Source organism: Salvelinus alpinus, chromosome 18 (genome assembly GCF_045679555.1).
Source record: "Salvelinus alpinus chromosome 18, SLU_Salpinus.1, whole genome shotgun sequence".
NCBI lineage: Eukaryota > Metazoa > Chordata > Actinopteri > Salmoniformes > Salmonidae > Salvelinus > Salvelinus alpinus.
In genome coordinates, this window is record NC_092103.1 from 11942807 (window position 1) to 11969927 (window position 27121).

At 42.9% G+C, this 27121-nt stretch overlaps 1 protein-coding gene across 3 annotated transcripts; it reads right to left on the reverse strand.

Moving 5' to 3' along the window:
• Positions 1-378: 378 nt before the first annotated feature.
• LOC139543771 (serine/threonine-protein phosphatase 2B catalytic subunit gamma isoform-like) lies at positions 379-27121 on the reverse strand. Of its 3 annotated transcripts, none has more exons than XM_071350165.1 (13): positions 26438-27121; positions 21461-21658; positions 21266-21390; positions 18964-19075; positions 18689-18834; positions 18306-18523; positions 18096-18190; positions 17835-17960; positions 17639-17716; positions 6950-7034; positions 5516-5613; positions 3626-3652; positions 379-1372 (listed from the first exon to the last, which is right to left on the reverse strand). In XM_071350165.1, exons 1-13 carry the CDS (start codon positions 26496-26498, stop codon positions 1206-1208), a joined length of 1536 nt encoding a protein of 511 aa, XP_071206266.1. In that variant the 5' UTR covers positions 26499-27121; the 3' UTR covers positions 379-1205. The 3 variants fall into 3 exon arrangements, with proteins under 3 accessions (XP_071206266.1, XP_071206268.1, XP_071206269.1); XM_071350167.1 differs by having other exon boundaries at positions 489-1363; XM_071350168.1 differs by lacking the exon at positions 3626-3652 and having other exon boundaries at positions 489-1372.

The window sequence follows — 27121 nt, forward strand, 5'->3', positions numbered from 1 at the left end:
TGAGGCCCCGGCCCCCCTCTCCCACCCCCTCACATACAGTACACCTCCACAACACCATTCTCTATTAACGCCCCAATACCTCCACCCCCATCCAAACACCCACACTCCAAACAGCCACTCTTCTCACCGACTCGCCTCCTCTTAGTCATCATCCACCTACCACCATCCTCTCCACACACAAACCTTTCACTCATACATCTTGCTCTCTCTCTCTCACACACAATCTTCAACTCCTCCACTGGTAACCGACTGACATCTTCGAAAAGAGACAACTCATCTTTACTTCACCCCTCCCTCCCTCCCCCTGGCTGAGCTAGGTATAACGCCTAATTCTACTTTTCGTAAAAATAAAATAATAAAAACAAAGTCAAAATCACATTGAGAGAAGGGAACATTTATAATGTACATATATAATATAAATGTCAATACTCTGTCACACTATCATTGGCATAAGAAAGGATGGATTTAATGCAATGGAGGTTCCAATCGATTTTTCTCGTTTTTTTTTATTCAAGTGCTCTTGCTTGCTCTTTTTGGGTGGGACACGAACAGACACAGCAAATGTACTTTAAACTTTATCTTAGGCACCATAGCGTAGGTACTTCATATTTTAGGCACCATAGCCTAGATACTTTATATCTTAGATGAGTAAAGACCTTTATATGAGTTACAGCACAGGTCTTCCTTTGCCAAGCACACAAAGTAGTAACAGATAAAAATGTGTTCTGAATATTATCCCAAATATCAACTCAAAATTACAAAATGGATTTGCCTTTTATTTAATACGGCAGTGAAGCCCCAGCCTAGGGCCAGTCTACATAGAAATGTACATTGTATATTGAATCGTTATGTATCATTTATAGAAATGTACACTGTAGATTTAATCATCATGTGTCATTTGTTCAGATCCACTTTTAAACTGATGACATTAGATTCATTCTAGATGAAATAAATAAACATGATGTTGGACTGATTCTCTGGAGGCCAAGTAAGAAAGACCCATCCTACTGCCCCTCACAGAGATAAGAGAGGGAGAGAAGGAGAGGAAGAGAGGGAGAAAAGAGACGAGAGAAAGAAGAGGAGACGAAGAGAAGAAGAGGGAAGGGGAGAGAGTGAAAAAAAGAGAGGACAGCAGAGAGAGGGAGAAAGGCACAAGAGAAAGGGAAAAACAGAGGGAGACAGAGTGAGGGAGGTGGGCCAGGTGTCTAGGCCTGTGTGTTGGTTCCGTTCTTGTCGGGTGGGGCGCTGGCTGTAAGGTTGTTGGAAGGGGGAGGAGCATCTTGGCGGGGGGGCATCCTCTCATTGACCCTGTCCAGACCTCGGGCCTCCTCAAAGGACTGGATCTTATGCTGCGGGTTGAACCCTTGGATGGCTGGAGGAGAGATGTAGAGTTTAGCATCAGTGCAGGAACCCAACACACACCACAGTTGCAGGGTACAAAGAGGGTAAGGGGGATACAACGCTAGGTTTGGTATGATGCTAGGTAAGGGAGGTATATGGTAAAGAGGAAGGATTAGGCTCTAGTCTAGAAGGTACTAGGTAGTGGTCATAAGTATAGTCTAATATGGTAATGTTAGGTTGCTAATACATGATAAACTAGTATAGTTTAATATGTTAATTTAGTCACTAATACATGGTAAACTAGTATAATCTAATATGGTCATGTTAGGTTGATAATACATGGTAAACTAGTATAGTCTAATATGGTAATGTTTAGTCGCTAATACATGGTAAACTAGTTTAATATGGTAATGTTTAGTCGCTAATACATGGTAAATAGTAGTCTGATATTTTATTCAAATGGCACTCGCCAATCTGAGCTCTTTGTTGCAGGTGCATGGTAACATGAGAAAAAATAAGAAACCTGCACACTGCTCCTGCCTGCTAGCATCACTGCTCCTGCCTGCTAGCATCACTGCTCCTGCCTGCTAGCATCACTGCTCCTGCCTGCTAGCATCACTGCTCTTGCCTGCTAGCATCACTGCTCCTGCCTGCTAGCATCACTGCTCCTGCCTGCTAGCATCACTGCTCCTGCCTGCTAGCATCACTGCTCCTGCCTGCTAGCATCACTGCTCCTGCCTGCTAGCATCACTGCTCCTGCCTGCTAGCATCACTGCTCCTGCCTGCTAGCATCACTGCTCCTGCCTGCTAGCATCACTGCTCCTGCCTGCTAGCATCACTGCTCCTGCCTGCTAGCATCACTGCTCCTGCTAGTATCACTGTGATACTAGAAAGAACAGTGTGTGGGTTTCTTATTTTTTCTCAGACTAGAGAGGTTTAGTTGTTAGACTTGGTGGTTAGAGGTAAGACACTTACTTCAAGAACATCAAGGCAGCATGGGCAAACAAACGAGAGAGAGAGATTGAGACCAGGTGGTGGAGAGAGAAAGAGAGGGAGTGCAGGGGAGAGAACGAGGGAGTGGAGGGTAGAGAAAGAGGGAGTGGAGGGGAGCGAACTGGCATAAACAGTCTGATACTTTAAGGTCAATAGCCTGATATTTTGTGTTGCTAGTTAAGCTAACAAAAAAAATCTGCATGTTCCTGTACGCTTATGAGAAACCCTGTTTACATGGTAGTTATGTAGATCAATACTGACTAATGGGCAACATTTTATGTACACAAAACGGCACTTAACGTTGTCAAAAAATACCTTAAACCCCCTAAGGTTGATGTCCGCGCCCCCGGGGAAATCAAATTAGCATAATAAATAAGCTAGAGATGTTTAACAAAATAATAATAATAATGGATGCAACTCAATCCACCGCATCTGCCTATGTCGCACTTCTGCATCTGCGGTGAAAGGTGACAGAGCTAGAGCAGTGTTTGTCAGACCATGAGACATCCCGAAAATTGGTCTTCTCAAAAAATCATCTGTAGCGTCCGAATGGCCTACAAACTATTGTGGAAAGATGAGACTCTCACGATGGCGTTCTCCATTTTGCTCTACGACCTCCACAAGTGGCAGACTCGTCTGAAGTTTGTACAGATGATCCGCCAACTTCTGTCTGTAAGGTCCGAACCGTTTGGTCTACAAACTAATATGACCCCTCTGTGCAAAGGTGACTCTCACAAACATGTACATGTGGGTTGTTTGCCCGGGGATGCCCACTGGCCTCAACAAGACTCGTCTCAAGGTCCCCGGTACCAGTTGAAGAAAATGAATGGAAGTACAGAATATATGGAGACGATTTAATGCCAAAAATATGGGGTTAAATACATGTAAACATAAAAAAATTGATTAAAAAAACACTTCCTGATCTTTCTAATATCGCTCCGATATAGGAGAGACACTTAAAAACAAAATTCCTTGATATTTTTTTGGGAACTATCTGTTATTCAATGTGTTTGTATAGGCTAATAGCAGTATGGCCCAAAATAATAATGAATAAAAAAAATGTTTTACATTTTTGGGAGTTACTTCAAGGGGTCTTAAAATTTCAAATCAAATAACCAATTCCATATATCTTAGTAGAACCCCCCCCACCCCGCCCCCCCTTTAGTGTCTGATGGGTTGAAGGTAGACTTGGTAATATGTACATAAACAACAATAAGCTCAAACTTTGCGGAGGGAGGAGGGGAGAGAGAGAAAGAGAGAGAGAAAGAGAGATGACAAATGACTTGCGTACCTCGTGCCTCTTCTGCCTCTACGGTAGCTGTGTAAGCGTGCGTAGTAGAGCCATGCCCAAAACATACAGAGAGAGAGTTAACATTACCAACAGAACCAGATCAGTGAGTAATCAATGCATCCAGAGAGTGTTAAACATCATTTATAGTCAGTGAATTATGTTGCCAATGCATTCAGTGTTAAACATCATCTATAGTGAGTTACACTACATGGCCAAAAGCATGTGGACACGCCTTCAAATTAGTAGATTCGGCTATTTCAGGCACACCCGTTGCTGACAGGTGTATAAAATCGAGCACACAGCCATGCAATCTCCATAGACAAACATTGGCAGTAGAATGGCCTGTACTGAAGAGCTAAGTGACTTTCAATATGGCACCGTCATAGGATGCCACCTTTTCAACAAATCAGCCCTGGTCAACTGAAGTGCTGTTATTGTGAAGTAGAAACGTCTAGGAACCAACGGCTCAGACGCAAAGTGATTGGCGACACAAACGCACAGAACGGGACCACCGAGTGCTGAAGCGTGTAAAAAATAGTCTTGTCCTCGGTTGAAACACACTACCAAGTTCCAAACGGCCTCTGGAAGCAACATCAGCACAACTGTTCGTCGGGAGCTTCATGAAATGGGTTCCTTGGTCGAGCAGCTGCACACAAGCCTAAGATCACCATGCGCAATGCCAAGTATCGGCTGGAGTGGTGTAAACCTTGCCGCCATTGGACTCTAGAGCAGTGAAACACGTTCTCTGAAGTGATGAATCACGCTTCACCATCTGGCAGTCCGACGGATAAATCTGGGTTTGGCAGATGCCAGGAGAACGCTACCTGCCCCAATGCATAGTGCCAACTGTAACGTTTGGTGGAGGATGAATAATAGTCTGGGGCTGTTTTTCATGGTTCAGGCACCTTAGTTCCAGTGAAGGGAAATCTTAACGCTATGGCATACAATGACATTCTAGACGATTCTGTGCTTCCAACTTTGTGTCAACAGTTTGTGGAAGGTTCTTTCCTGTTCAGCATGTCAATGCCTCCGGGCACAAAGCGAGGTCCATACAGAAATGGTTTGTCAAGATCGGTGTGGAAGAACTTGACTGGGCTGCACAGAGCCCCTACCTCAACCCCATCAAACACCTTTGGGATGAATTGGAACGCAGACTGTGAGTCAGTCCTAATCGCCCAACATCAGTGTCCGACCTCACTAATGCTCGTGGCTGAATGGAAGCAAGTCCCTGCAGCAACGTTCCAACATCTAGTGGAAAGCCTTCCAGAAGAGTGGAGGCTGTTATAGCAGCAAAAGGGGGACCAACTCCATATTAATGCCCATGATTATGGAATGAGATGTTCGACAAGCAGGTGTCCACATACTGGCCATGCAGTGTATGTTATCAATGCATTTAGAGAGTGTTAAACATCTAGTCAGTGACTTGTTATCAATCCAGTCAGTCAGTCCGTCAGTCAGTCAAAGATCATTCAACTACATCCCCAACCTCCCCCTGCCCTCTCAACCCCGACACAGGAGTACTAGGATTTACACATGATCGTCCCAGTCACAGTGGTTAGTGCAGAAGGAGAGCAGGAATGTTTTGGGTTTAAGAGCTTGATCGAGGTTTAAAGATTTTTGTAGGTTTAAGGAGAATGTGGATTAGGGATTGGTGTGTGAGTGAGAGGTAGTGTGTGTTCTGGGAGAGAGAAGGAGAGAGTGATTTAGTAGTGTGGGTGTATGAGTGTGTGAGTCAGAAAGAACGAGAGAGAGGGGGGGGTGTGATGAAGGTTTTGTCTGTTGGTGGGTTTGAGTGCAGGCAAAAGAGAAAGCATGATGCCATAGTAATTCAGGTTAGAGTGTATGAGTGTAGGTGTATGTTTGTGTGTAGGTTTAGGTGTGTATACATACCGCTCTCCAGGGTCTGCCGTCCTCCAGACAGAACTCCTACAGGCAAGGCCCCAGTCGGGGTCAGCCCCTTCAGCTGTAACACACTCTCATTCTCCTCTCTGTCAACACACACAAATTCCATTTTCAAATTCAAAAGCATGGTTGTTACAAGGGAGGCACCGTACACAGATTGTATTGAAAGCTAAACCTAACCAAGGCCAGATATAATCTTTCATCAATACTGTCTGTAATGGTGTGCCCCAGGGCTCTGTACTTGGTCCCCTCTTATTCACTATTTATATAAATAATTAAGACAAAAATGTGCAAAATGCACAACTTCACTTTTATGCTGATGATACTGTTATTTATTGTTGTGCGTCGTCTCTCACAAAAGCTTTCCAGAACTTGCAAACTGCTTTTTATACTGTTCAACATACCTTGTGTCAATTTAAGCTTATCCTCAATAATGACAAAACTAAACTAATGGTGTTTTCTAAAGCAAGAAATAGACCTCAGAACCTTTCACCTATTACTATCTGTCAGGGCAATGAGATTAAGACTGTAACCTCATAAATATCTTGGAATTTTAATTGATGACGGCCTCTCTTAAATTGCATATTCAACAACTTACAAAAAAATGAAGCTGAAGTTGGGATTTTATTTTAGGAATAAGGCCTGTTTTTCTTTTGAAGCCAGAAGGAGGCTAGTATCAGCTACATTTATGCCTATACTAGACTATGGGGATATTTTATATATGAATGCTACCGCTCAGTGTTTGAGATCAATTGACACTCTTTACCATGGCACTTTGAGATTTATTTTAAACTGCAAAACCCTTACGCACCACTGCACTTTGTATACCAGGGTTGGCTGGCCTTCTCTAGTCACTCGTAGGCTCAGTCACTGGTATACTTTTATTTACAAAGCCATTTTGGGTTTACTACCATTTTATTTGGGCATTTTTATTGTTCAGAAATGTGGTGGGTACTCTCTTCGTTCGCTGGACTTTATCCTGCTAACTGTTCCAAATGTCTGAACTGAATTTGGTAAAAGGGCTTTTATGTACTCAGCGCCATCGTCTTGGAACACCTTACAAAATACGTTTAAACTGGAAGAACTTGTTCTGATTGGTATTTTTAAATCACTGATGAAGGATTTTGAGACTGATTCCCTGACTTGTCAATGTTTTTAATTTGCTGTTTTATGATTTTGTTATACTCCTGTGAATTCTATGGTTTTTACTAGATAACATGAAAAACTACAAGTAGTCTGTCTGTAATTGTGTAATGACTTGGTGCTGCCTATCTTGGCCAGGACGCTCTTGAAAAAGAGATTTCAAACCTTAATGAGCCCTTCCTGGTTAAATAAAGGTTAAATAAAATAAAAAATACCTTTACAGAGGTTGATTACGTCATCAATAAAACCGTATAGAGACAAACACACACAAACACTTACCTGAGTACAGAAAAGACACGGGCCATCTTCCCGATCGCTCGGATCTTATTCCTGATCACCTCCTTCCTCACAGCAGAAGTTCCAGCTGAGAGAGAGACAGAGAGAGGAATGGGGAGTGAGAGGGGGGGGAGAGGTAAGGGACTGGTGAAACTAAAACTACCCTTCATAGTCACACGCACATCACGACACACACTGGCAGTGTTCAAGAGCATCAAAACTCATGGGTAAATTGTGACCGACTGATCTATAAATATTATTGAGTAGTTATTTATGATGCTAGGGGATATGTAGATCAGTCCATCTCGACTCACCTTTAAAGTCGAACACGCGTGCACCCGCACAAACACGCACACAGCTCAGCTGATACTCAGCTGGCATGTGGCATCAATAGAAGCTTTGATAAGGTATTGTGCAACAACAGATATTTAAGACTGAACAGTGTTTATAGGGCCACTGCCCTTCCTGATTTGGCCACGTTTTACACTTGGTTCATTAAGAAATGCTAGCGGCCATGACGGAATTTAAACGTGAGTTGGTGTCGGGGTCTGGTTTGACTTGGGCATTTCGTGTGTGCATTTGCAGGTGGGAAGTGTTAGCCAAACTATTTAGCCAGTTACCTTCAGCAGGCTGGTGTGCGATCGTGGCAAAGTTGGTTTGACTTTGGATAGCCTACAGTGCCTTCAGAAAGTATTAACATGTCTTGACTTTTTACACATTGTTGTTGTTACAGTCTGAATTTAAAATGGATTCCATTTTTATGTTTTGTCACTGGCCTACACACAATACCCCATAATGTCAAGGTAGAATTGTTTTTCAAAATTGCTAAAATGTCTCGAGTCAATAAGTATTCAACCCCTTTGTTGTGGCAAGCCTAAATAAGTTCAGGAATACAACATGTGATTAACAAGTTACGTAATAAGTTACATGGACTCACTCTGTGTGAAATAATAGTGTTTAACATGATTTTTGAATGACTACCTCATCTCTGTACCCCACACATAGAATTATCTGTAAGGTCCCTCAATTGAGCAGTGAATTTCAAACACAATTTCAACCACAAAGACCAGGGAGGTTTGCCAATGCCTTGCAAAGAAGGGCACCAATTCATAGATGGGTAAAAATAAGAAAAAGTAAACAGTGAAAATCGCTTTGAGCATGGTGAAGTTGGCCAGGTCGATGAATACGGCTGCACAGTATGGTCTTTTATCAATGGCGGTTATGATATCGTTTAGGACCTTGAGCGTGGCTGAGGTGCACCCATGACCAGCTCGGAAACCAGATTGCATAGCGGAGAAGGTACGGTGGGATTCAAAATGGTCGGTGATCTGTTTGTTAACTTGGCTTTCGAAGACTTTAGAAAAGGCAAAAGGTCTGTAACAGTTTGGTTCTAGAGTGTCTCCCCCTTTGAAGAGGGGGATAACCGCGGCAGCTTTCCAATCTTTAGGGATCTCAGATGATACGAAAGAGTTTGAACAGGCTAGTAATAGGGGTTGCAACAATTGCGGCAGATCATTTTAGAGAGGGTCCAGATTGTCTAGCCCAGCTGATTTGTAGGGGTCCAGATTTTGCAGCTCTTTCAGAACATCAGCTATCTGGATTTGGGTGAAGGAGAAATGGGAGGCATGGGCAAGTTGCTGTGGGGGGTGCAGAGCTGTTGACCGGGGTAGGGGTAGCCAGGTGGTAAGCATGGCCAGCCGGAGAAAAATGCTTATTGAAATTCTCGATTATCATAGATTTATCAGTGGTGACAGTGTTTCCTAGCCTCAGTGCAGTGGGCAGCTGGGAGGAGGTGCTCTTATTCTCCATGGACTTTACAGTGTCCCAGAACTTTTTGGAGTTTGTGCTACAGGATGCACATTTCTGTTTGAAAAAGCTAGCCTTTGCTTTCCTAACTACCTGTGTATATTGGTTCCTAACTTCCCTGAAAAGTTGCATATCGCGGGGGCTATTCGATGCTAATGCAGTATGCCACAGGATGTTTGTGTGCTGATCAAGGACAGTCAAGTCTGGAGTGAACCAAAGGCTATATCTGTTCCTAGTTCTACAATTTTTGAAAGGGGAATGCTTATTTAAGATGGTGAGGAAAGCACTTTTAAAGAATAACCAGGCATCCTCTACTGACGGAATGAGGTCAATATCCTTCCAGGATGCCAGGTAGATTAGAAAGGCCTGCTCACTGAAGTGAGGGAGCGTTTGACAGTGATGAGGGGTGGGCATTTGACAGCGGACCCATTACGGACGCAGGCAATGAGGCAGTGATCGCTGAGATCCTGGTTGAAGACGGCAGAGGTGTATTAAAGGGCAGGTTGGTCAGGATGATATCTATGAGGGTGCCCATGTTTAGGGTTGTACCTGGTAGGTTCCTTGATCATTTGTGAGATTGAGGGCATCTAGCTTAGATTGTAGGACGGCCGGGGTGTTAAGCATATCCCAGTTTAGGTCACCTAACAGTACAAGCTCTGAAGATAAATGGGGGGCAATTAATTCACATATGGTGTCCAGGGCACAGCTGGGTGCTGAGGGGGGTCTATAACAAGCAGCAACAGTGAGAGACTTATTTCTGGAAAGGTGGATTTTTAAAAGTAGAAGCTCTAACTGTTTGGGCACAGACCTGGATAGCATGACAGAACTCTGCAGGCTCTCTCTGCAGTAGATTGCAACTCCACCCCCTTTGGTAGTTCTATCTTGGCGGAAAATGTTGTGGTTGGGGATGGAAATTTCTGAATTTTTGGTGGCCTTCCTAAGCCAGGATTCATACACGGCTAGGACATCAGGGTTGGCGGAGTGTGCTAAAGCAGTGAATAAAACAAACTTAGGGAGGAGGCTTCTGATGTTAACATGCATGAAACCAAGGCTTTTACGGTTACAGAAGTCAACAAATGATAGCGCCTGGGGAATAGGAGTGGAACTGGGGGCTACAGGGCCTGGGTTAACCTCTACATTACTAGAGGAACAGAGGAGTAGTAAGATAAGGGTACAGTGAAAGGCTATAAGAACTGGTCGTCTAGTGCGTTGTGGACAGAGAATAAAAGGAGCAGATTTCTGGGCGTGGCAGAATAGATTCAGGGCATAATGTACAGACAATGGTATGGAAGGATGTGAGTACAGTGGAGGTAAACCTAGGCGTTGAGTGACGATGAGGTTTCATCTCTGGAGGCACCAGTTAAGCCAGATGAGGTCATTGTTGATGACAACAATGCTGTTTTCACTTTGCAACTTAATATAAATCCAGTAGCGTTCTATAATTACACTATTAGTTTGTGTTTGTTACATCTGCAAACAGCTAGTTTGTCTTTTCTTAGCAAGTTGGGCCTAAACCGTTTTAGCTGGCTGGCTAGCTAATAAATGTACTGAGTCAGAGCAAATGTAAATAGCTATACAACCTGGTAATACCAGTGATATAGACCTAAATCAGCATGTTGTTTGTGCAACAGTACCTTCTAAATCAAAGAGTAATATGCAAAGAATGATTATGTTAGCTACATGAAGTAGCTAAGAGAAAACATTAAATGTAGCCCAAGATTATAGCATCCCCGAGGAAACACTTATCAACACTTTGGTTCCTACCCTGCCACAATAATTCCTCCCTTGCATTTTAATTCATTGTCATGTCAAACACTATTAAAAGTGCACACTATTATATTCTAACTATAGAATTAGGCTAATCATTCTATTTCCATGATTACAACAGTTCACCCAAGTGTTTTGCTCTAAATTGCAAGTCAAATCGATATTGCAACATTTGCTGAAAAATATGGCCTAGATTGTTTGCCCATATCGTGCATCCCTTCGTGGCAGTGTGGAAATGATCTGAAATGTATGAAAATGCTGAAAATTGTTTTTGGTTGAAGCATAAAACAATCAGAACGGAGAAAGACCCATTGAAAATCACTTTGAATATATGTGTTGCCACCCTAGGACCACGCACTACTTGTTTTCAATATTTTTTTTACTTTAATTATTTTAAAAACATAAAATACCGTCAAATCGTCATTTTTGTTGTTGTTGAAATACCTTAATATGATATTTTGGCCATATCGCCCAGCCCTAACCCTGTCCACGCATTTCAAGGCTGCTTTGAGAAAATGATTTATCAGTGACCCAAGCCCAGCTCAGATCATCCCTACCCTCGAGTCGCCGCGTTGTCCTAGTGCTGCTGCAAATGTACATTGTCCCAGGGGCGTTGGCAGTCATAATGTAAGTAACCTCATTTCTGTCCCTCTAACTCCCCTGAGTGTCTCTGCCAATCCTACATATTTTGTATGCAGTAATCATGGGCCTATGAACCTGAGTTACACTGTTAGCACTGAGCCGGTTTGCCTTAGAAGGAAGACCACTGTGTGCAGCTCACCCTGCATCATCAGCTTAAACATAAATATCACTGTCATGTCTACCTCTAATAAGCTTGTCAAGTAAAGCAATACAAAAAGAAACACCAAAAAGTGCTCAAATGAACTTGCGAGTAACCGACAACATTCATATACTGACTATCTCTGAAAGTCACTTAGATAATACCTTTTGATGATACAGTGGTAGCAATACATGGTTTCAACATCTTCAGAAGAGGCAGGAATGCCAAATGGTGGAGGTGTTGCCGTGTATGTTCTGAGTCATATTCCTGTAAAGCTTAGAGGAAATGCTGTAGAAGTAATATAGCTACAGATGATTAATTTGCCTCCCCTAAAGCCAATTCCCGTGGGAAGCTGCTATAGACCACCAAGTGCAAACAGTCCGTATCTGGATAATGCGTGAAATGTTTGATAATGTATGTGATATCAACAGAGAGGTATTTTCTGGGTGACCTAAATATTGACTGGCTTTCATCAAGCTGCCCACTCAAGAAAAAGCTTCAAACTAATCAGTGCATGCAACCTGGTTCAGTCAACCTACCAGGGTAGTTACAAACAGCACAGGAATGAAATCAACATGTATTGATCACATCTTTACTAATGCTGCAGAAATCTGCTTTAAAGCAGTATCCAAATCCAACAGATGTAGTGATCATAATATAGCAGCCAAACCCAGGGAAACAAGAGTTCCAAAGGCTGGGCCTAATATAGTGTGTATAAGAGGTCATACAAGACGTTTTCTACTGATTCCTATGTTGAAGATGTGGTGTGTCATTTTTTTTTTAAACCTTTATTTAACTAGGCAAGTCAGTCTTATTTACAATGACGGCCTACACTGGCCAAGCCAGGATGACGCTGGGCCAATTGTGCGCCGCCCTATGGGACACCCAATCACGGCCAGTCGTGATGGATAATGCCTGGATAATGAGGAGCAACCAGACGCTGCACTTCACACATTTATGAAATTGCTTATTCCAGTTACTAAATAAGCATGCACCTATTAAGAAAATGTATGTAAAAACATTTTAAATCAGTGTGGGTTGATGTAGAATTGAACAATTGTAGGGTTGAGAGCGATGAGGCAAAGGGAATGGCAAATAAATCTGGCTGCACAACCGACTGGCAAACACACCGTACATTGAGAAATAATGTGACTAAACCGAACCAAAAGAAGAAGAAACTGTACTATGAAACAAAGATAAATGATAAAGAATGATAGTAAAAAGCTGTGGAGCACCTTAAATTACATTTTGGTCAAAAAGGCAAACTCTGCTCCATCATTCATTGAATCAGACGGCTCATTCATCACAAAACCCACTAATATTGCAAACTACTTAAATTATTTTTTCATTGGCAAGGTTAGCAAACTTAGGCATGACATGCCAATAACAAATTCTGAACCTACACATCCATGCATAACTGACCAAAGTATGAAAGACAAGCATTGTAATTTTAATTTCCGTAAAGTAAGTGTGGAAGAGGTGAAAAAAATAACAAGCCACCTGGGTCTGACAACTTGGATAGAAAATGACTGAGGATGATAGCGGACGATATTGCTACTCCTATTTAGCATTTCACTTTAAGGTCTACACCTGTTGCATTCAGAGCATGTGACAAATAAAATGTGATACAATTTTATTTGCAATCTCTTCAATCTAAGCCTACTGGAATGTGTGTGCCTACTGGCCTGGAGGGAAGCAAACGTCACAGTAGATCAATTAAAAGATTTTCAGCACGCTTATAGGGAAGGGCATTCAACATGTACGGCACTTATATAAGTGACTGATGATTGGCTGAGAGAAATTGATAATAAAAAGATTGTGGGAGCTGTTTTGTTAGACTTTAGTGTAGCTTTTGACATTATCAATCATAATCTGCTGCTGGAAAAACTTGTGTTATGGCTTTACACCCCCTGCTATATTGTGAATTGTCTAACAGACCACAGAGCGTGTTCTTTAATGGAAGCCTCTCCAACATAATCCAGGTAGAGTCAGGCATTCCCCTGGGCAGCTGTTTAGGCCTCTGACTTTTTTCAATCTTTACTAATGACCTGCCACTGGCTCTGAGTAAAGCATTGCTATGTATCCTGATAACTCAACACGTCAGCTACCACAGCAAGTGAAACCCCCGCAACACTTAAAGAGACGCAGTCAGTTTCAGAATGGGTGGTAAAAAATGAGTCCTAAATATTTCAAAACAAGAAGCATTGTATTTGGGACAAATCATTTGGGACAAATCATTCACTTGTAATGAATAATGTGGAAATTGAGCAAGCTGAGGAGACTAAACTGCTTGGAATAACCCTGGAATGTAAACTGTCATGATCAAAACACATTGATGCAACAGTAGCTAAGATGGGGAGAGGTCTTCCCACAATAAAGCACTGCTCTGCCTTCCTAACAACGCTATCTACAAGGCAGGTCTTACAGGCCCTAGTTTTGTTGCACCTGGATTAATGTCCAGTTGTGTGGTCAGGTGCCACAAAGAGGGATTTAGGAAAATTACAATTGGCAGCAGGGCTGGCCCTTAAATGTACACGGAGAGCTAACATTAATAATATGCATGTCAATCTCTCTTGGCTCAAAGTAGAGGAGAGATTGACTTCCATCACTACTTGTATTTGAGAAAGGTATTGACATGTTGAATTCACCAAGCTGTCTATTTAAACCACTAGCACGGCCACCCATGCATTCCCCACAAGACATGCTACCAGAAGCGCACAGTACTACATAGAGCCATGACTAAATGGAACTCTATTCCACATCAAATAACTCACGCAAGCAGTAAAATTTGATGTAACAAAACAGATAAAAATACACCTTATGGAACAGCAGGGACTGTGAAGACGTGGATTTTGTGTTGGAGATATGAGGTAGTAGAGGAGTGGCCTGAGGGCTTACACTTAATGTGTTGAGAAATATGTTGTGTAATGTATTGTAATGTTTTTAAAATTGTATATAACTGCCTTAATATTGCTGTACCCCAGGACTAGTAGCTGCTGCCTTGGCTAATGCGAATCCATAATAAATACAAATACTGCTTTCCACCGGACACTGGGAGATAAATTAACCTTACAGCAGGACAATAACCTAAAACACAAGGCCAAATCTACACTGGAGTTGCTTACCAAGAAGAAAGTGAATGTCCCTGAGTGACCGAGTTAGTTTTGACTTATATCTACTTGGAAATACAGTTGAAGTCGGAGGTAAGTTGGGTGAATTTTGTCCCATTCCTCCTGACAGCTGGTGTAACTGAGTCAGGTTTGTAGGCCTCCTTGCTCGCACACACTTTTTCAGTTCTGCCCACAAATATTCTGTAGGATTGAGGTCAGGGCTTTGTGATGGCCACTCCAATACCTTGACTGTGTTGTCCTTAAGCCATTTTGCCACAACTTTGGAAGTATGCTTGGGGTCATTGTCCATTTGGAAGACCCATTTGCGACCAAGCTTTAACTTCCTGACTGATGTCTTGAGATGTTGCTTCAATATATCCACATAATTTTCCTGCCTCATCATGCCATCTATTTTGTGAAGTGCACCAGTCCCTCCTGCAGCAAAGCACCCCCACAACATGATGCTGTCACCCCCGTGCTTCGCGGTTGGGATGCTGTTCTTCTGCTTGCAAGCCTCCCCCTTTTTCCTCCAAACATAACAATGGTCATAATGGCCAAACAGTTATATTTTTGTTTCATCAGACCAGAGGACATTTCTCCAAAAAGTACGATCTTTGTCCCCATGTGCAGTTGCAACCCGTAGTCTGGCTTTTTTTAATGGCAGTTTTGGAGCAGTGGCTTCTTCCTTGCTGAGCGGCCTTTCAGGTTGATGTCAATATAGGACTCGTTTTACTGTGGATATACGTAGACACTTTTGTACCTGTTTCCTCCAGCATCTTCACAAGCTCCTTTGCTGTTGTTCTGGGATTGATTTGCACTTTTTGCACCAAAGTACGTTAATCTCTCGGAGACAGAACGCGTCTCCTTCCTGAGCGGTATGACGCCTGCGTGGTCCCATGGTGTTTATACTTGCGTACTATTGCTAGTACAGATGAACGTGGTACCTTCAGGCATTTGGAAATTGCTCCCAAGGATGAACCAGACTTGTGGAGGTCTACAATTTTGTTTCTGAGGTATTGGCTGATTTCTTTTGATTTTCCCATGATGTCAAGCAAAGAGGCACTGAGTTTGAAGGTAGGCCTTGAAATACATCCACAGGTACACCTCCAATTGACTCAAATGATGTCTATTAGCCTATCAGAAGCTTCTAAAGCCATGACATAATTTTCTGGAATTTTACAAGCTGTTTAAAGGCACAGTCAACTTAGTGTATTGTATACTTCTGACCCACTGGAATTGTGATACAATGAATTATAAGTGAAATAATCTAAATAATTACTTGTGTCATGCACAAAGTAGATGTCCTAACCGACTTGCCAAAACTATAGTTTGTTAACAAGAAATTTGTGGAGTGGTTGAAAAACGAGTTTCAATTACTCCAACCTAAGTGTATGTAAATTTCCGACTTCAACTGTATATGGCAAGCGTGTGGGTGATATTTTATAAAAATGTTAAAAAATAAATGATAACAGGCTGTAAAACAACAAAATGTGAAATAAGTCAAGCGGTATGAATACTTTCTGAAGGCACTATATCTCCGGGGCTAGTGTTTGTCAATAGATTACACAATGTAAATGAGTCAATATTTTCATTTTGGCACACCTTTCAGTTATCATTAAATGCTTTCAAAATGTGTACATGAATTAAAAAAAATATATATAGTTGGTTTGAGGTTTATAAGTCATCGTGCAATTTACCAATGATCCCTAGGCTAAATGTACCATATACGGTCGTGTGCAGCTGCACTCCGGATTGATCATTACTTGTGTGCAGCCAGCTGGGGGCATGTGGTTTGATTTGAAACAAACCCCACTTTCATTCACGTTGTGATACTGTCTCGTCCACAAATCACACAACACTGTCTCGTCCACAAATCTCACAACTCGGTTTTGGATGAGACGGACTTTACGACCAAAATGTTCTTATTTACACTTAATAATACATTTTGAGAGTAGAATAAATATTTCTAAACTCATTTTCTGACTTATATTAACACCACATAGGCTATTTTCTAAATGAGAAGTTGGTTTTTAGGGGCAGTTGCTCTTTAAAAGCAGACCTTCAGTCTCAAACTTATAATTGATGCTGTTAACCAGAGGAAGAGGCGAAGCAAGAGGTTTCACTTTCGCCAAAATCTGTCCAAAATAACCCAATGCGTTTCTATGGGCTTATCTTGCACCTAAGCTTGTCGCCTGCCTTCCTGCCTTTGAGACAACGACTCAAGGGCGGCAAGATGAGCCTCTGGTCAATTTTAGGGATGTGTAAGGTTCTTTGAATATTTGAACGGATGCTAGTATTTGAATGCTTGTGAGAGTATACATTTTAGCGAGAAAACAATGATAGGCCTATTTTATAACTGAAAAGGTTTTCTCTAATAAAGCAAAATGTAATATTCATGTGACATAGTTGCATACAAGAACATACCATGACATTTCAAATGATTCATTTCATAAAACAACAATGTGCACGGTGCGCCACATAAAAATACTGACAGATGACCGGTAGCCTTCATGTGTGTAACTTGTTGTTTTTGTTGGCCAATCAAGGGGGCAAAGAGGCTCAGCGTGTAGCAAGTGGAGTGAGAGTTCACTAACGCAATGCAAAATGGATGAAAATACAGAATTAAAAGTTACAGATATGAGAAAGAGTAGGCTACAACGAGCAACCAACAGGTAGGCTGTTGTTTTATCTGAATGGGGGTTTGGGAGAAAGTGCAGCATGTGGCCTCAACTAGCTGAGCTAGCTTCTCTAGGCTACTCCAGTCAAGACAGGCACTGTTATATGGGGTCATAAATAACACTGTGGCTGCTACAAGTTAGATAGTCTAGGCTGTAGTAGAGTTGCTCTCTCTTCCCCCGTCTGCTCGTTCCCATCTCATAAATTACAAACCGGCCCATCTGCAGCTGCAGCAATAGCGCGGCAGCCTTGATCCCTCACGCAGCAGTGCTCAGGTTAGAAGAGTCACATGTATTTCGAATATGAAAAAAAATGCATGATACTATTCCAATAGTGAAATGATTTCAAACCCCCATCCCTAGTCATTATATACAGATCTTTGTTGTAACAACCCTCATCTGTGATGAGCAATAATGCACTTCAGTCAAAAACAACTTCACTTCCTTAAGTTTCAGTTCCTCCTTGAAGAATCAAAATGCTGCTATTTCAGCCTCTCCTCATCATTTGCTTACATTGAAAGTCAATATAAAAACAGCGTGTTTTTTTTTTTACCCTCGCAGGTGTCGTCTCCTTCAGACATGAGCTCGTCGTCAGAGCAGATGTTGAGCACGTTAACCAGCATCTCTGTCACTGTAGGAACACACACACACACACAGGGTTACCACACACACACACACACACCACATTATCTCACAGGTCAGTTTTGCAAAGGTAACATGGAGCACAACGTTATCACACACACACTCACCTTTCTCGCCTACAAAGGGCAGAGACCAGGTGAAGACGTCCATGAAGTTGGGCAGCCAGTAGGGGTGGGGGGAGCAGTTGAACTGCCTGATGTTCATCACGTTGTTCTCATACTTCAGCACTGCCGCTACAAGGACACACACACATATATATACATAATCTATCTAGCTACCCTGTGTTGCCATGGTTTCTATCCCGTTGTCATGGTTTCTACCTTGTTGTCATGGTTTGAAATGGAGTGTGGCCTTGGTAATTTGTTTACCTTTGTTGTTGTACACGTCCAGGTAATTCGGAGCGGAGAAGATCGTGATCAGAGAAGGAAAACCTGTCGTCTGGCTTTTCCTGTACATTCTATACCTGAAATACACATTAAACAGGAAATACACTGTTTATATCACGAAACAGTATTATACTACTACTACTACTATTAATATGAATATTATTCATGCGTCATATTATGGATAATACTCACCCAGCGTCCTGGGCTTCATGTGCTCGTATTACTGACAGCAGATTATTGTTCATCAGAAAGTCACATACTGCTGGGTAACTGTAGAAGTAGGAGCAGCCTCGAACAGAGTTATGAGCAAAGTGTTCCTGGGTCTTCTCAGAGCCGTAGTCTTCTCCAGGGTCCGACCACAGCAGGTCACACATGGGTCCGAATGCAGGGGGCTCCTTAAACCGATCCAGCTGGTCAACACAGAGTTAAACAAAGTTGATCTACAGGGTTTCCCCAATTAAACACAGTTAAATAACTCACTAGACCAGTCAAAACACTTAACATAGCCAGCTAAACCAATTAAAATGATTACGTTAACCCAGAGCAGGTCAGGGGTTAGAGGTCAGGGGTCATACCTTGCGTATGTCATCCAGGCAGGTGATTTCAGGGCTCAGGCCTCCGTGGACACATAGGAACTGCTGGTTGAGGAGCGCAGCCAAGGGAAGGCAGTCAAACGCCTCCATACACGCATCATACACACGCTCAGAGTACTTTATCTTACCTAGAACACAACAAAGAGGACATTATTACTATTCCACCCATGCACCCACCCACACATAGGCACACCCACACAGGCGCACACACTAAATACACAAGGACCACTCACACTAAATACACAAGGACCACTCACACTCTTGTTTAAAGGTGAAGTACTCTGTGAGATGTCGGCACTCATGGTTTCCTCTGAGTAGGAACAGAGTGGTGGGGTGGTTGATCTTCAGAGTCCACAGGAACAACACACACTGAAGATAGAAAGAGTGTGTGTGAGATCCTTCTCATGATGCTAACGTTAGTATCATAATAAGAATCATAGCTAAGATGCTAACAATAGCTAGCTACGATTCCTACCGTGACGCCAACGTTGGCTACGATTCCTACCGTGACGCCAACGTTGGCTACGATTCCTACCGTGACGCCAGCTTCGGCTACGATCCCTATCGTGACGCTAGCTTCGGCTACGATCCCTATCGTGACGCCAGCTTTGGCTACGATCCCTATCGTGACGCTAGCTTTGGCTACGATCCCTATCGTGACGCTAGCTTTGGCTACGATCCCTATCGTGACGCTAGCTTTGGCTACGATCCCTATCGTGACGCTAGCTTTGGCTACGATCCCTATCGTGACGCTAGCTTTGGCTACGATCCCTATCGTGACGCTAGCTTTGGCTACGATCCCTATCGTGACGCTAGCTTTGGCTACGATCCCTATCGTGACGCTAGCTTTGGCTACGATCCCTATCGTGACGCTAGCTTTGGCTACGATCCCTATCGTGACGCTAGCTTTGGCTACGATCCCTATCGTGACGCTAGCTTTGGCTACGATCCCTATCGTGACGCTAGCTTTGGCTACGATCCCTATCGTGACGCTAGCTTTGGCTACGATCCCTATCGTGACGCTAGCTTTGGCTACGATCCCTATCGTGACGCTAGCTTTGGCTACGATCCCTATCGTGACGCTAGCTTTGGCTACGATCCCTATCGTGACGCTAGCTTTGGCTACGATCCCTATCGTGACGCTAGCTTTGGCTACGATCCCTATCGTGACGCTAGCTTTGGCTACGATCCCTATCGTGACGCTAGCTTTGGCTACGATCCCTATCGTGACGCTAGCTTTGGCTACGATCCCTATCGTGACGCTAGCTTTGGCTACGATCCCTATCGTGACGCTAGCTTTGGCTACGATCCCTATCGTGACGCTAGCTTTGGCTACGATCCCTATCGTGACGCTAGCTTTGGCTACGATCCCTATCGTGACGCTAGCTTTGGCTACGATCCCTATCGTGACGCTAGCTTTGGCTACGATCCCTATCGTGACGCTAGCTTTGGCTACGATCCCTATCGTGACGCTAGCTTTGGCTACGATCCCTATCGTGACGCTAGCTTTGGCTACGATCCCTATCGTGACGCTAGCTTTGGCTACGATCCCTATCGTGACGCTAGCTTTGGCTACGATCCCTATCGTGACGCTAGCTTTGGCTACGATCCCTATCGTGACGCTAGCTTTGGCTACGATCCCTATCGTGACGCTAGCTTTGGCTACGATCCCTATCGTGACGCTAGCTTTGGCTACGATCCCTATCGTGACGCTAGCTTTGGCTACGATCCCTATCGTGACGCTAGCTTTGGCTACGATCCCTATCGTGACGCTAGCTTTGGCTACGATCCCTATCGTGACGCTAGCTTTGGCTACGATCCCTATCGTGACGCTAGCTTTGGCTACGATCCCTATCGTGACGCTAGCTTTGGCTACGATCCCTATCGTGACGCTAGCTTTGGCTACGATCCCTATCGTGACGCTAGCTTTGGCTACGATCCCTATCGTGACGCTAGCTTTGGCTACGATCCCTATCGTGACGCTAGCTTTGGCTACGATCCCTATCGTGACGCTAGCTTTGGCTACGATTCCTATCTTTTCTCCCCCCCCCCCCTGTGCGCCAGGCCTCTAGCAATTCAAGTTCTAGACAATGAGATTCAGTTCCTTGCCATTTGATTGAGAGCTAGCGAGATGCAAACACAGCAGAAAGAAGGAGAGCAATGACGTGGGGCACATATCTTCACATACCATATGTGACTTAGTACGGAATTTTCAGGGACCACTTGTCTCTAAAGGTCTACTTTCACAACTACTGGCTCTACAGCGCTACTTACAGAACTACAAAAGTACCGGAGTATCTCTTTAATTCATTAGAATACATGCTATTCACAGCCTTCCCACAATATTTTTAAAGTGGGACACAAAACCCAACAGTGTGTGTTGGGTTAGGGAGGGTAGTGTGTGTTTCTGTTTGTCTGTGTGGGGGAGGGCGGTGCTACTGGATAGTGTGCTTCATGTCTATTTAAAGACGTGCTCCTAAGCCCTGCGACTCAAGGCTGTGTAACAGGCCATGACTCCAAATGTCAGATGAAACAGCAGATGCTGAAACACACACTGACCTCGATGCTGAAGTACCCTCGATCGACATAGTCCCCCAGGAACAGGTAGCGGGTGCTGTTGGGCGAGCCGCCCACCTCAAACAGCTTCATCAGGTCAAAGAACTGGCCATGGACATCCCCACACACTGCAACACACACACGTTAGAGGTCCGTCTGTCGGAATATGTTAAGGGTTAATTAGAGGTCAGAGGTTACCTGTAATAGGTGCTTCCACCTCCAGCATGCATTTCTCTTGTCGCAGGATGTTGGCTCCATCAGTGATGATGCGTAGAGCTGCTTCCTCTTCAAGGCGGCCTTCCTTAACCAGATGGCTCTTCAGTACCTCAACACTGGGCTTCCCATCTACATACAGGTCCTTTACAGTCAGCCTGGAACCAGGGGGGTAGGGCACCGCTACAACAAAATAAAACAAAATTTGTTTAAAATTTTTTTTTATTACTAGGCAAGTCAGTTAAGAACAAATTCTTATTTAGAATGACGGCCTACCCCGGCCAAACCCGGACGATGCTGGGCTAATTGTGCGCTGCCCTATGGGACTCCCAATCACAGCCGGATGTGATGCAGCCTGGATTAACCGAATACACACTACTAACTAAAGGTCGACTGATTAATCTGCACGGCCAATTAATTAGGGCCGATTTCAAGTTTTCATAACAAAAATCGGTAAATCGGCCTTTTTGGGTGCCGATTATGGCCGATTACATTGCAATCCACAAGGAAACTGAGCGGCAGGCTGACCACCTGTTACGCGAATGCAGCGTCAAAAGGACCTTGTGGCTGCAAGGAGCCAAGGTAAGTTGCTAGCTAGCATTAAACTTATCTTATAAAAAACAATCAAACTACACATGCTTGATGATATTACTAGGTTAACTAGCTTGTCCTGCGTTGCATATACAGTTGAAGTCAGAAGTTTACATACACCTTACCCTAATACATTTAAACTCTATTGATTTCCACTTTTCGCACCAAAGTACGTTCATCTCTAGAAGACAGAACGCGTCTCCTTCCTGAGCGGTATGATGGCTGCATGGTGTTTATACTTGCGTACTATTGTTTGTACAGATGAACGTGGTACCTTCAGGCGTTTGGAAATTGCTCCCAAAGATGAACCAGACTTGTGGAGGTCTACAATTTTGTTTCTGAGGTCTTGGCTGATTTCTTTTGATTTTCCCATGATGTCAAGCAACGAGGCACTGAGTTTGAAGGTAGGCCTTGAAATACATCCACAAGTACACCTCCAATTGACTCAAACGATGTCAATTAGCCTATCAGAAGCTTCTAAAGCCATGACATCACTGAAATTTTCCAAGCTGTTTAAAGGCACAGTCAACTTAGTGTATGTAAACTTCTGGCCCACTGGAATTGTGATACAGTGAATTATAAGTGAAATAATCTGTCTGTAAACAATTGTTGGAAAAATTACTTGTGTCATGCACAAAGTAGATGTCCTAACTGACTTGCCAAAACTATAGTTTGTTAACAAGAAATTTGTGGAGTGGTTGAAAAACGAGTTTTAATGACTCCAACCTAAGTGTATGTAAACTTCCGACTTTAAGTGTAATCAATGCGGTGCCTGTTAATTTATCATCGAATCACAGCCTACTTCAACTTCGCCAAACAGGTTATGATTTAACAAAGCGCATTGCCGATAAAAGCACAATCTTTGCACATATGTACATAACCATAAACATCAATGCCTTTCTTAAAATCAATACACAGAAGTATCTTTTTTTAAACCTGTATATTTAGTTAAAAGAAGTTCATGTTAGCAGACAATATTAACTAGGGAAATTGTGTCACTTCTCTTGCGTTCAGTGCAAGCAGAGACAGGGTATATGCAACCGTTTGGGCCGTCTGGCTTGTTGCTAACTGTGAACTAATTTGCCAGAATATTACATAATTATTACATAACATTGAAGGTTGTGCAATGTAACAGCAATATTTAGACTTAGGGTTGCCACCCGTTCGATAAAATACGTAACGTTTCCGTATTTTACTGAAAGAATAAAATGTTTTGTTTTCGAAATTATAGCTTCCGGATTTGACCATATTAATGACCAAAGGCTCGTATTTCTGTGCTTATTATATTATAATTAAGTCTATGATTTGATATTTGATAGAGCAGTCTGAACGGTGGTAGGCAGCAGCAGGCTCGTAAGCATTCATTCAAACTTTCCTGCATTTGCCAGCAGCTCTTAGTAATGCTTGAGGCACAGCGCTGATTTTGACTTCAAACCTATCAACTCCTGAGATTAGGCTGGCAATACTAAAGTGCCTATAAGAACATCCAATAGTCAAAAAGTATATGCAATACAAATGGTATAGAGAGAAATAGTTGACGCGTCATAACTCCTATAGTAACTACAACCTAAAACTTCTTAACTGGGAATGTTGAACCACCAGCGTTTATATATTCTCATGTTCTGAGCAAGGAACTTAAACGTTAGCTTTTTTACATGGCACATACTGCACTTTTACTTTATTCTCCAACACTGTGTTTTTGCATTATTTAAACCAAATTTAACATGTTTCATTATTGAGACTAAATAGATTATGTATTATATTAAGTTAAAATAAAAGTTTATTGTTCATTCAGTATTGCTGTTATTGTCATTATTACAAATATATTATTCATTTATATATTAATTGGTATCTGCTTTTTTTGGTCCTCTAATAATCATTATCGGCGTTGAAAAATCATAATCGGTCGACCTCTACTACTAACACTAACTTGCTAACTGCTGTAAATAGTTGGTGCATTAAACACCCTCAAGCATCTATTGGTCAATGGACCCCAGGACCCACCCCCTAATGTATCTATTGGTCAATTGAACCCCAGGACACACCCTCTGGAGACCTCAGGGTGCCCATCCTTTCACATAAAGAGGTGGCTCTAGAGAAAGAGAGAGCGTTTATGGGTGTACTGCATGGCTGAGTCAGTGGGTAAGAATAGAGCGTCACATTTGCATTAGGACTAGTTACTTCTATCAGGAAGAGCAGGTTTGACTGGCAAATAACCATCTCTATCTGTGTCTCTCTCGCTCTTGTCTGTCTGTCTCCGGGCTATATTAAGTGTTAAATCCTAGCCACATTAATAATCTACCATTCATTCATTAGAACCCAGTCTTTTATGTTATCGTCGGCGTGGCGCCAGGTATTGCATCCATAATTTCCGCTATGAAAATAGTAAAAATATTTATTCCCTTCGGTCTCGCTATATCTCTCTATCGGCTTTCTCGGCCGAGTGATCTAGTTAGTGTAAAACTTCAAAACAGAAGCAGGTCACACAGACAGACAATCATGTCACACTAAACTAGTTCATCATATCTAACCCATACACTGAATACTGGTTCATCTTATCCAGAGTGACTGCACACTAAACACACTCTAGTCCCGGGCATAGCTACTGTATATGATAGAGTTCTTCCCTGGGACCTGCATCAGGGCCCATATCCATACATGCATGTATAAAGACATAGTCGTTACACAGGCAGAGCGATGCAGCTGGCTGGCCTGATCAGGTTACCATCGGTAAATAAGCCAAAAGGTCAAAACGTCAACCCTCACAGAGCATTGACAACCTACACACACAGGCGCCCACACACACACACCTCTGACCAAAACGGATTATTGATCGCAGCCAATTATTTTCAAATGCATGCTCGCGTCGTACTAGAAACATTTAAAGGCATAGGCTGCATTATTTTGACAAACAACGGTCTGCCACTAATCAAAATATTAGCATGAGAGATGCCAACTTTCTATTTTATTTTAAATGCTATAAAAATACATTTACAACTACAGGTAACATCAGATGCAGCAGATTTTGATTTACACAAGTTACATTGTGTGTGTATATAACTTAAAGAATATTTTTGAAATGTAATTGAATGTGTACTATGCCAGCTAAAAGCTGAATTAGAGTAGACTAACACATACAAGAAAAACATTTCAATTAATAAGATGAAATACAACAAAATCAAAAGATAAGGGAGCAAGAAGCAAGAATGGAGGTAGACCAGTCTGAGCGGTGGAGGGGGGGGGAGCATCTTGGTCAGTCACAGCCAGGGAGGTCAGTGGTCATGTCAGTCATGCTATAGACCTTTGTATGAGTGTGTGAGGGCTAGCAATGTGATCGTATATAGCCTAGTGCTTTCTGTAGGATGATGGTTAGCCTGGCAGCGTCTGAGAGATGCAGGTATAATGACCTCATCATCTTCATGCTCCCAAGCACCACTTACCCACTGAACCTATCACTCACTCTCACTCTCTTTTTGGGTCCACAACAAAGGACATTGTCATAAAGCCAGAGGTCACTACTTACTCCTCGTCACTCCATGTGGCCTAACCCAAAGTCCACGAGTCCTGTTGTTATTTTCATAATATAGATCAGTGTTAGATCAGGCTACATGCAGTACCTGCTACAGTTGAGACAGTGCAGTAGCTATGCACTGTGGCCTTACATCTGCATGCTGTACCATTCAAGTCCATTACAAATAGAAGCAGATACTTCAAAAGCAAATGTTGCAATTTGGTAACAAAGCAACCCCCCCCCTCCTAATAGGCCACCCAGGCTGTAAATCAAAAAGACCCGCTCTATGGCACTCAATCCACTGACAGTCATTCAACATATGCCGCAGGAACCGTGTGTGTGTGTGTGTGTGTAGACCATCACACACACACACTCTCTTTTTCTCTCTCTCACACACACACACACAGGTCTACTGAACCAGACATACACCAAACAGACAGACAAATATTTATTTCAGTTCAGTCAGATTCAACAAAAATATAATCAAGCTAGGACTAGGAGGCTCAAAAACAGTTGACTACCTAGTTTGTTAGTCCAAGATTGACGGCCAAATCTAAGTTATTTGGTGTCAAATATTTACTAGCTACCTGCTTGACATTCTATCATGACATGTCATGTCCTCCTACTAGTACTGCAGGCTAACAAGCTAGCAAGGTAGCTAGGAAATAAACAGATGCCATATTATCCCACTTGCGCCAAACAAGCCAAACAGTTTACAACAATGACCTAACTAGCTAGTTAGCTAAATTAGTTAGCTTGATTACTAGTTAACTAACTAGCTGTAATAATCGTGTAACTAGCTAGCTAACGTTAAATTCTCTGCAACCACTTGCTGAATTAATAGAGATACGATTGTATACCTTTAATGGGCCGCTCGGTGGTGGACAGTTTGGTTGGCGTTTGGTCTTTCGTCACCGACATCTCGGTGTATCTTCCCCAGCAGGAAACAGCTAGCTAATGGTGTGAATTCCTCGGCGTAGCTAGCAGGCTAGCTGGTGAAATGAGCTAGCCGTGCTGCTAGCTAACTAGCTCGAACAGCACCTCTGGATCCGCAGCCTTCCTCTACGGCAGCGGGCTTGCAGACTAGGGCAGTGCAGATCAACTAGGCAGGAGCGTAAATTAGTTAGCTAGCTATAGATGTGAGGGGGAGGGAAAGGGGAAGATCACTTTAACCACTAAATGAAAGCTTTTTTCCTGCCTTGTCTCTCTGCCCTGCGCTGCGGAGGTAACGTTAGCTAGCCAGCTGCTGTCAATTTCTGTCAGATGAATCGACCGCTCCAGTCCAGGAAACGATTTCCAGCCAATCTCACTGTCACTTTGCTCAGGTTTACACACCGCGCATCAGTTCATGTCTTAATTTCATCTGTTTGTTCTTGGCTGTACCTCATTTGGTCCAGGCCTCTCGGTTTGGGTTTTGGTCGTGATCAAATGTATCGTCCAGACTCTGCTGTCGGATTACTGTAATCCACCACAAACGGATTTCCTACAACATGGCTGTGTCTGTCTAACGCATGGTGTTGTGGGTAGTGTAGTATTATTGTCAT

Bases quoted from the DNA above. Each gene is read 5' to 3' on its own strand.
- LOC139543771 (XM_071350165.1), bottom strand. From the start codon at position 26,498: ATGTCGGTGACGAAAGACCAAACGCCAACCAAACTGTCCACCACCGAG. The intron at 21,391-21,460 runs GTAACCTCTGAC...TGTGTGTTGCAG, and splicing joins GGTGGAAGCACCTATTACAG to TGTGTGGGGATGTCCATGGC. The intron at 19,076-21,265 runs GTCAGTGTGTGT...TTCTATCTTCAG, and splicing joins GAGGGTACTTCAGCATCGAG to TGTGTGTTGTTCCTGTGGAC.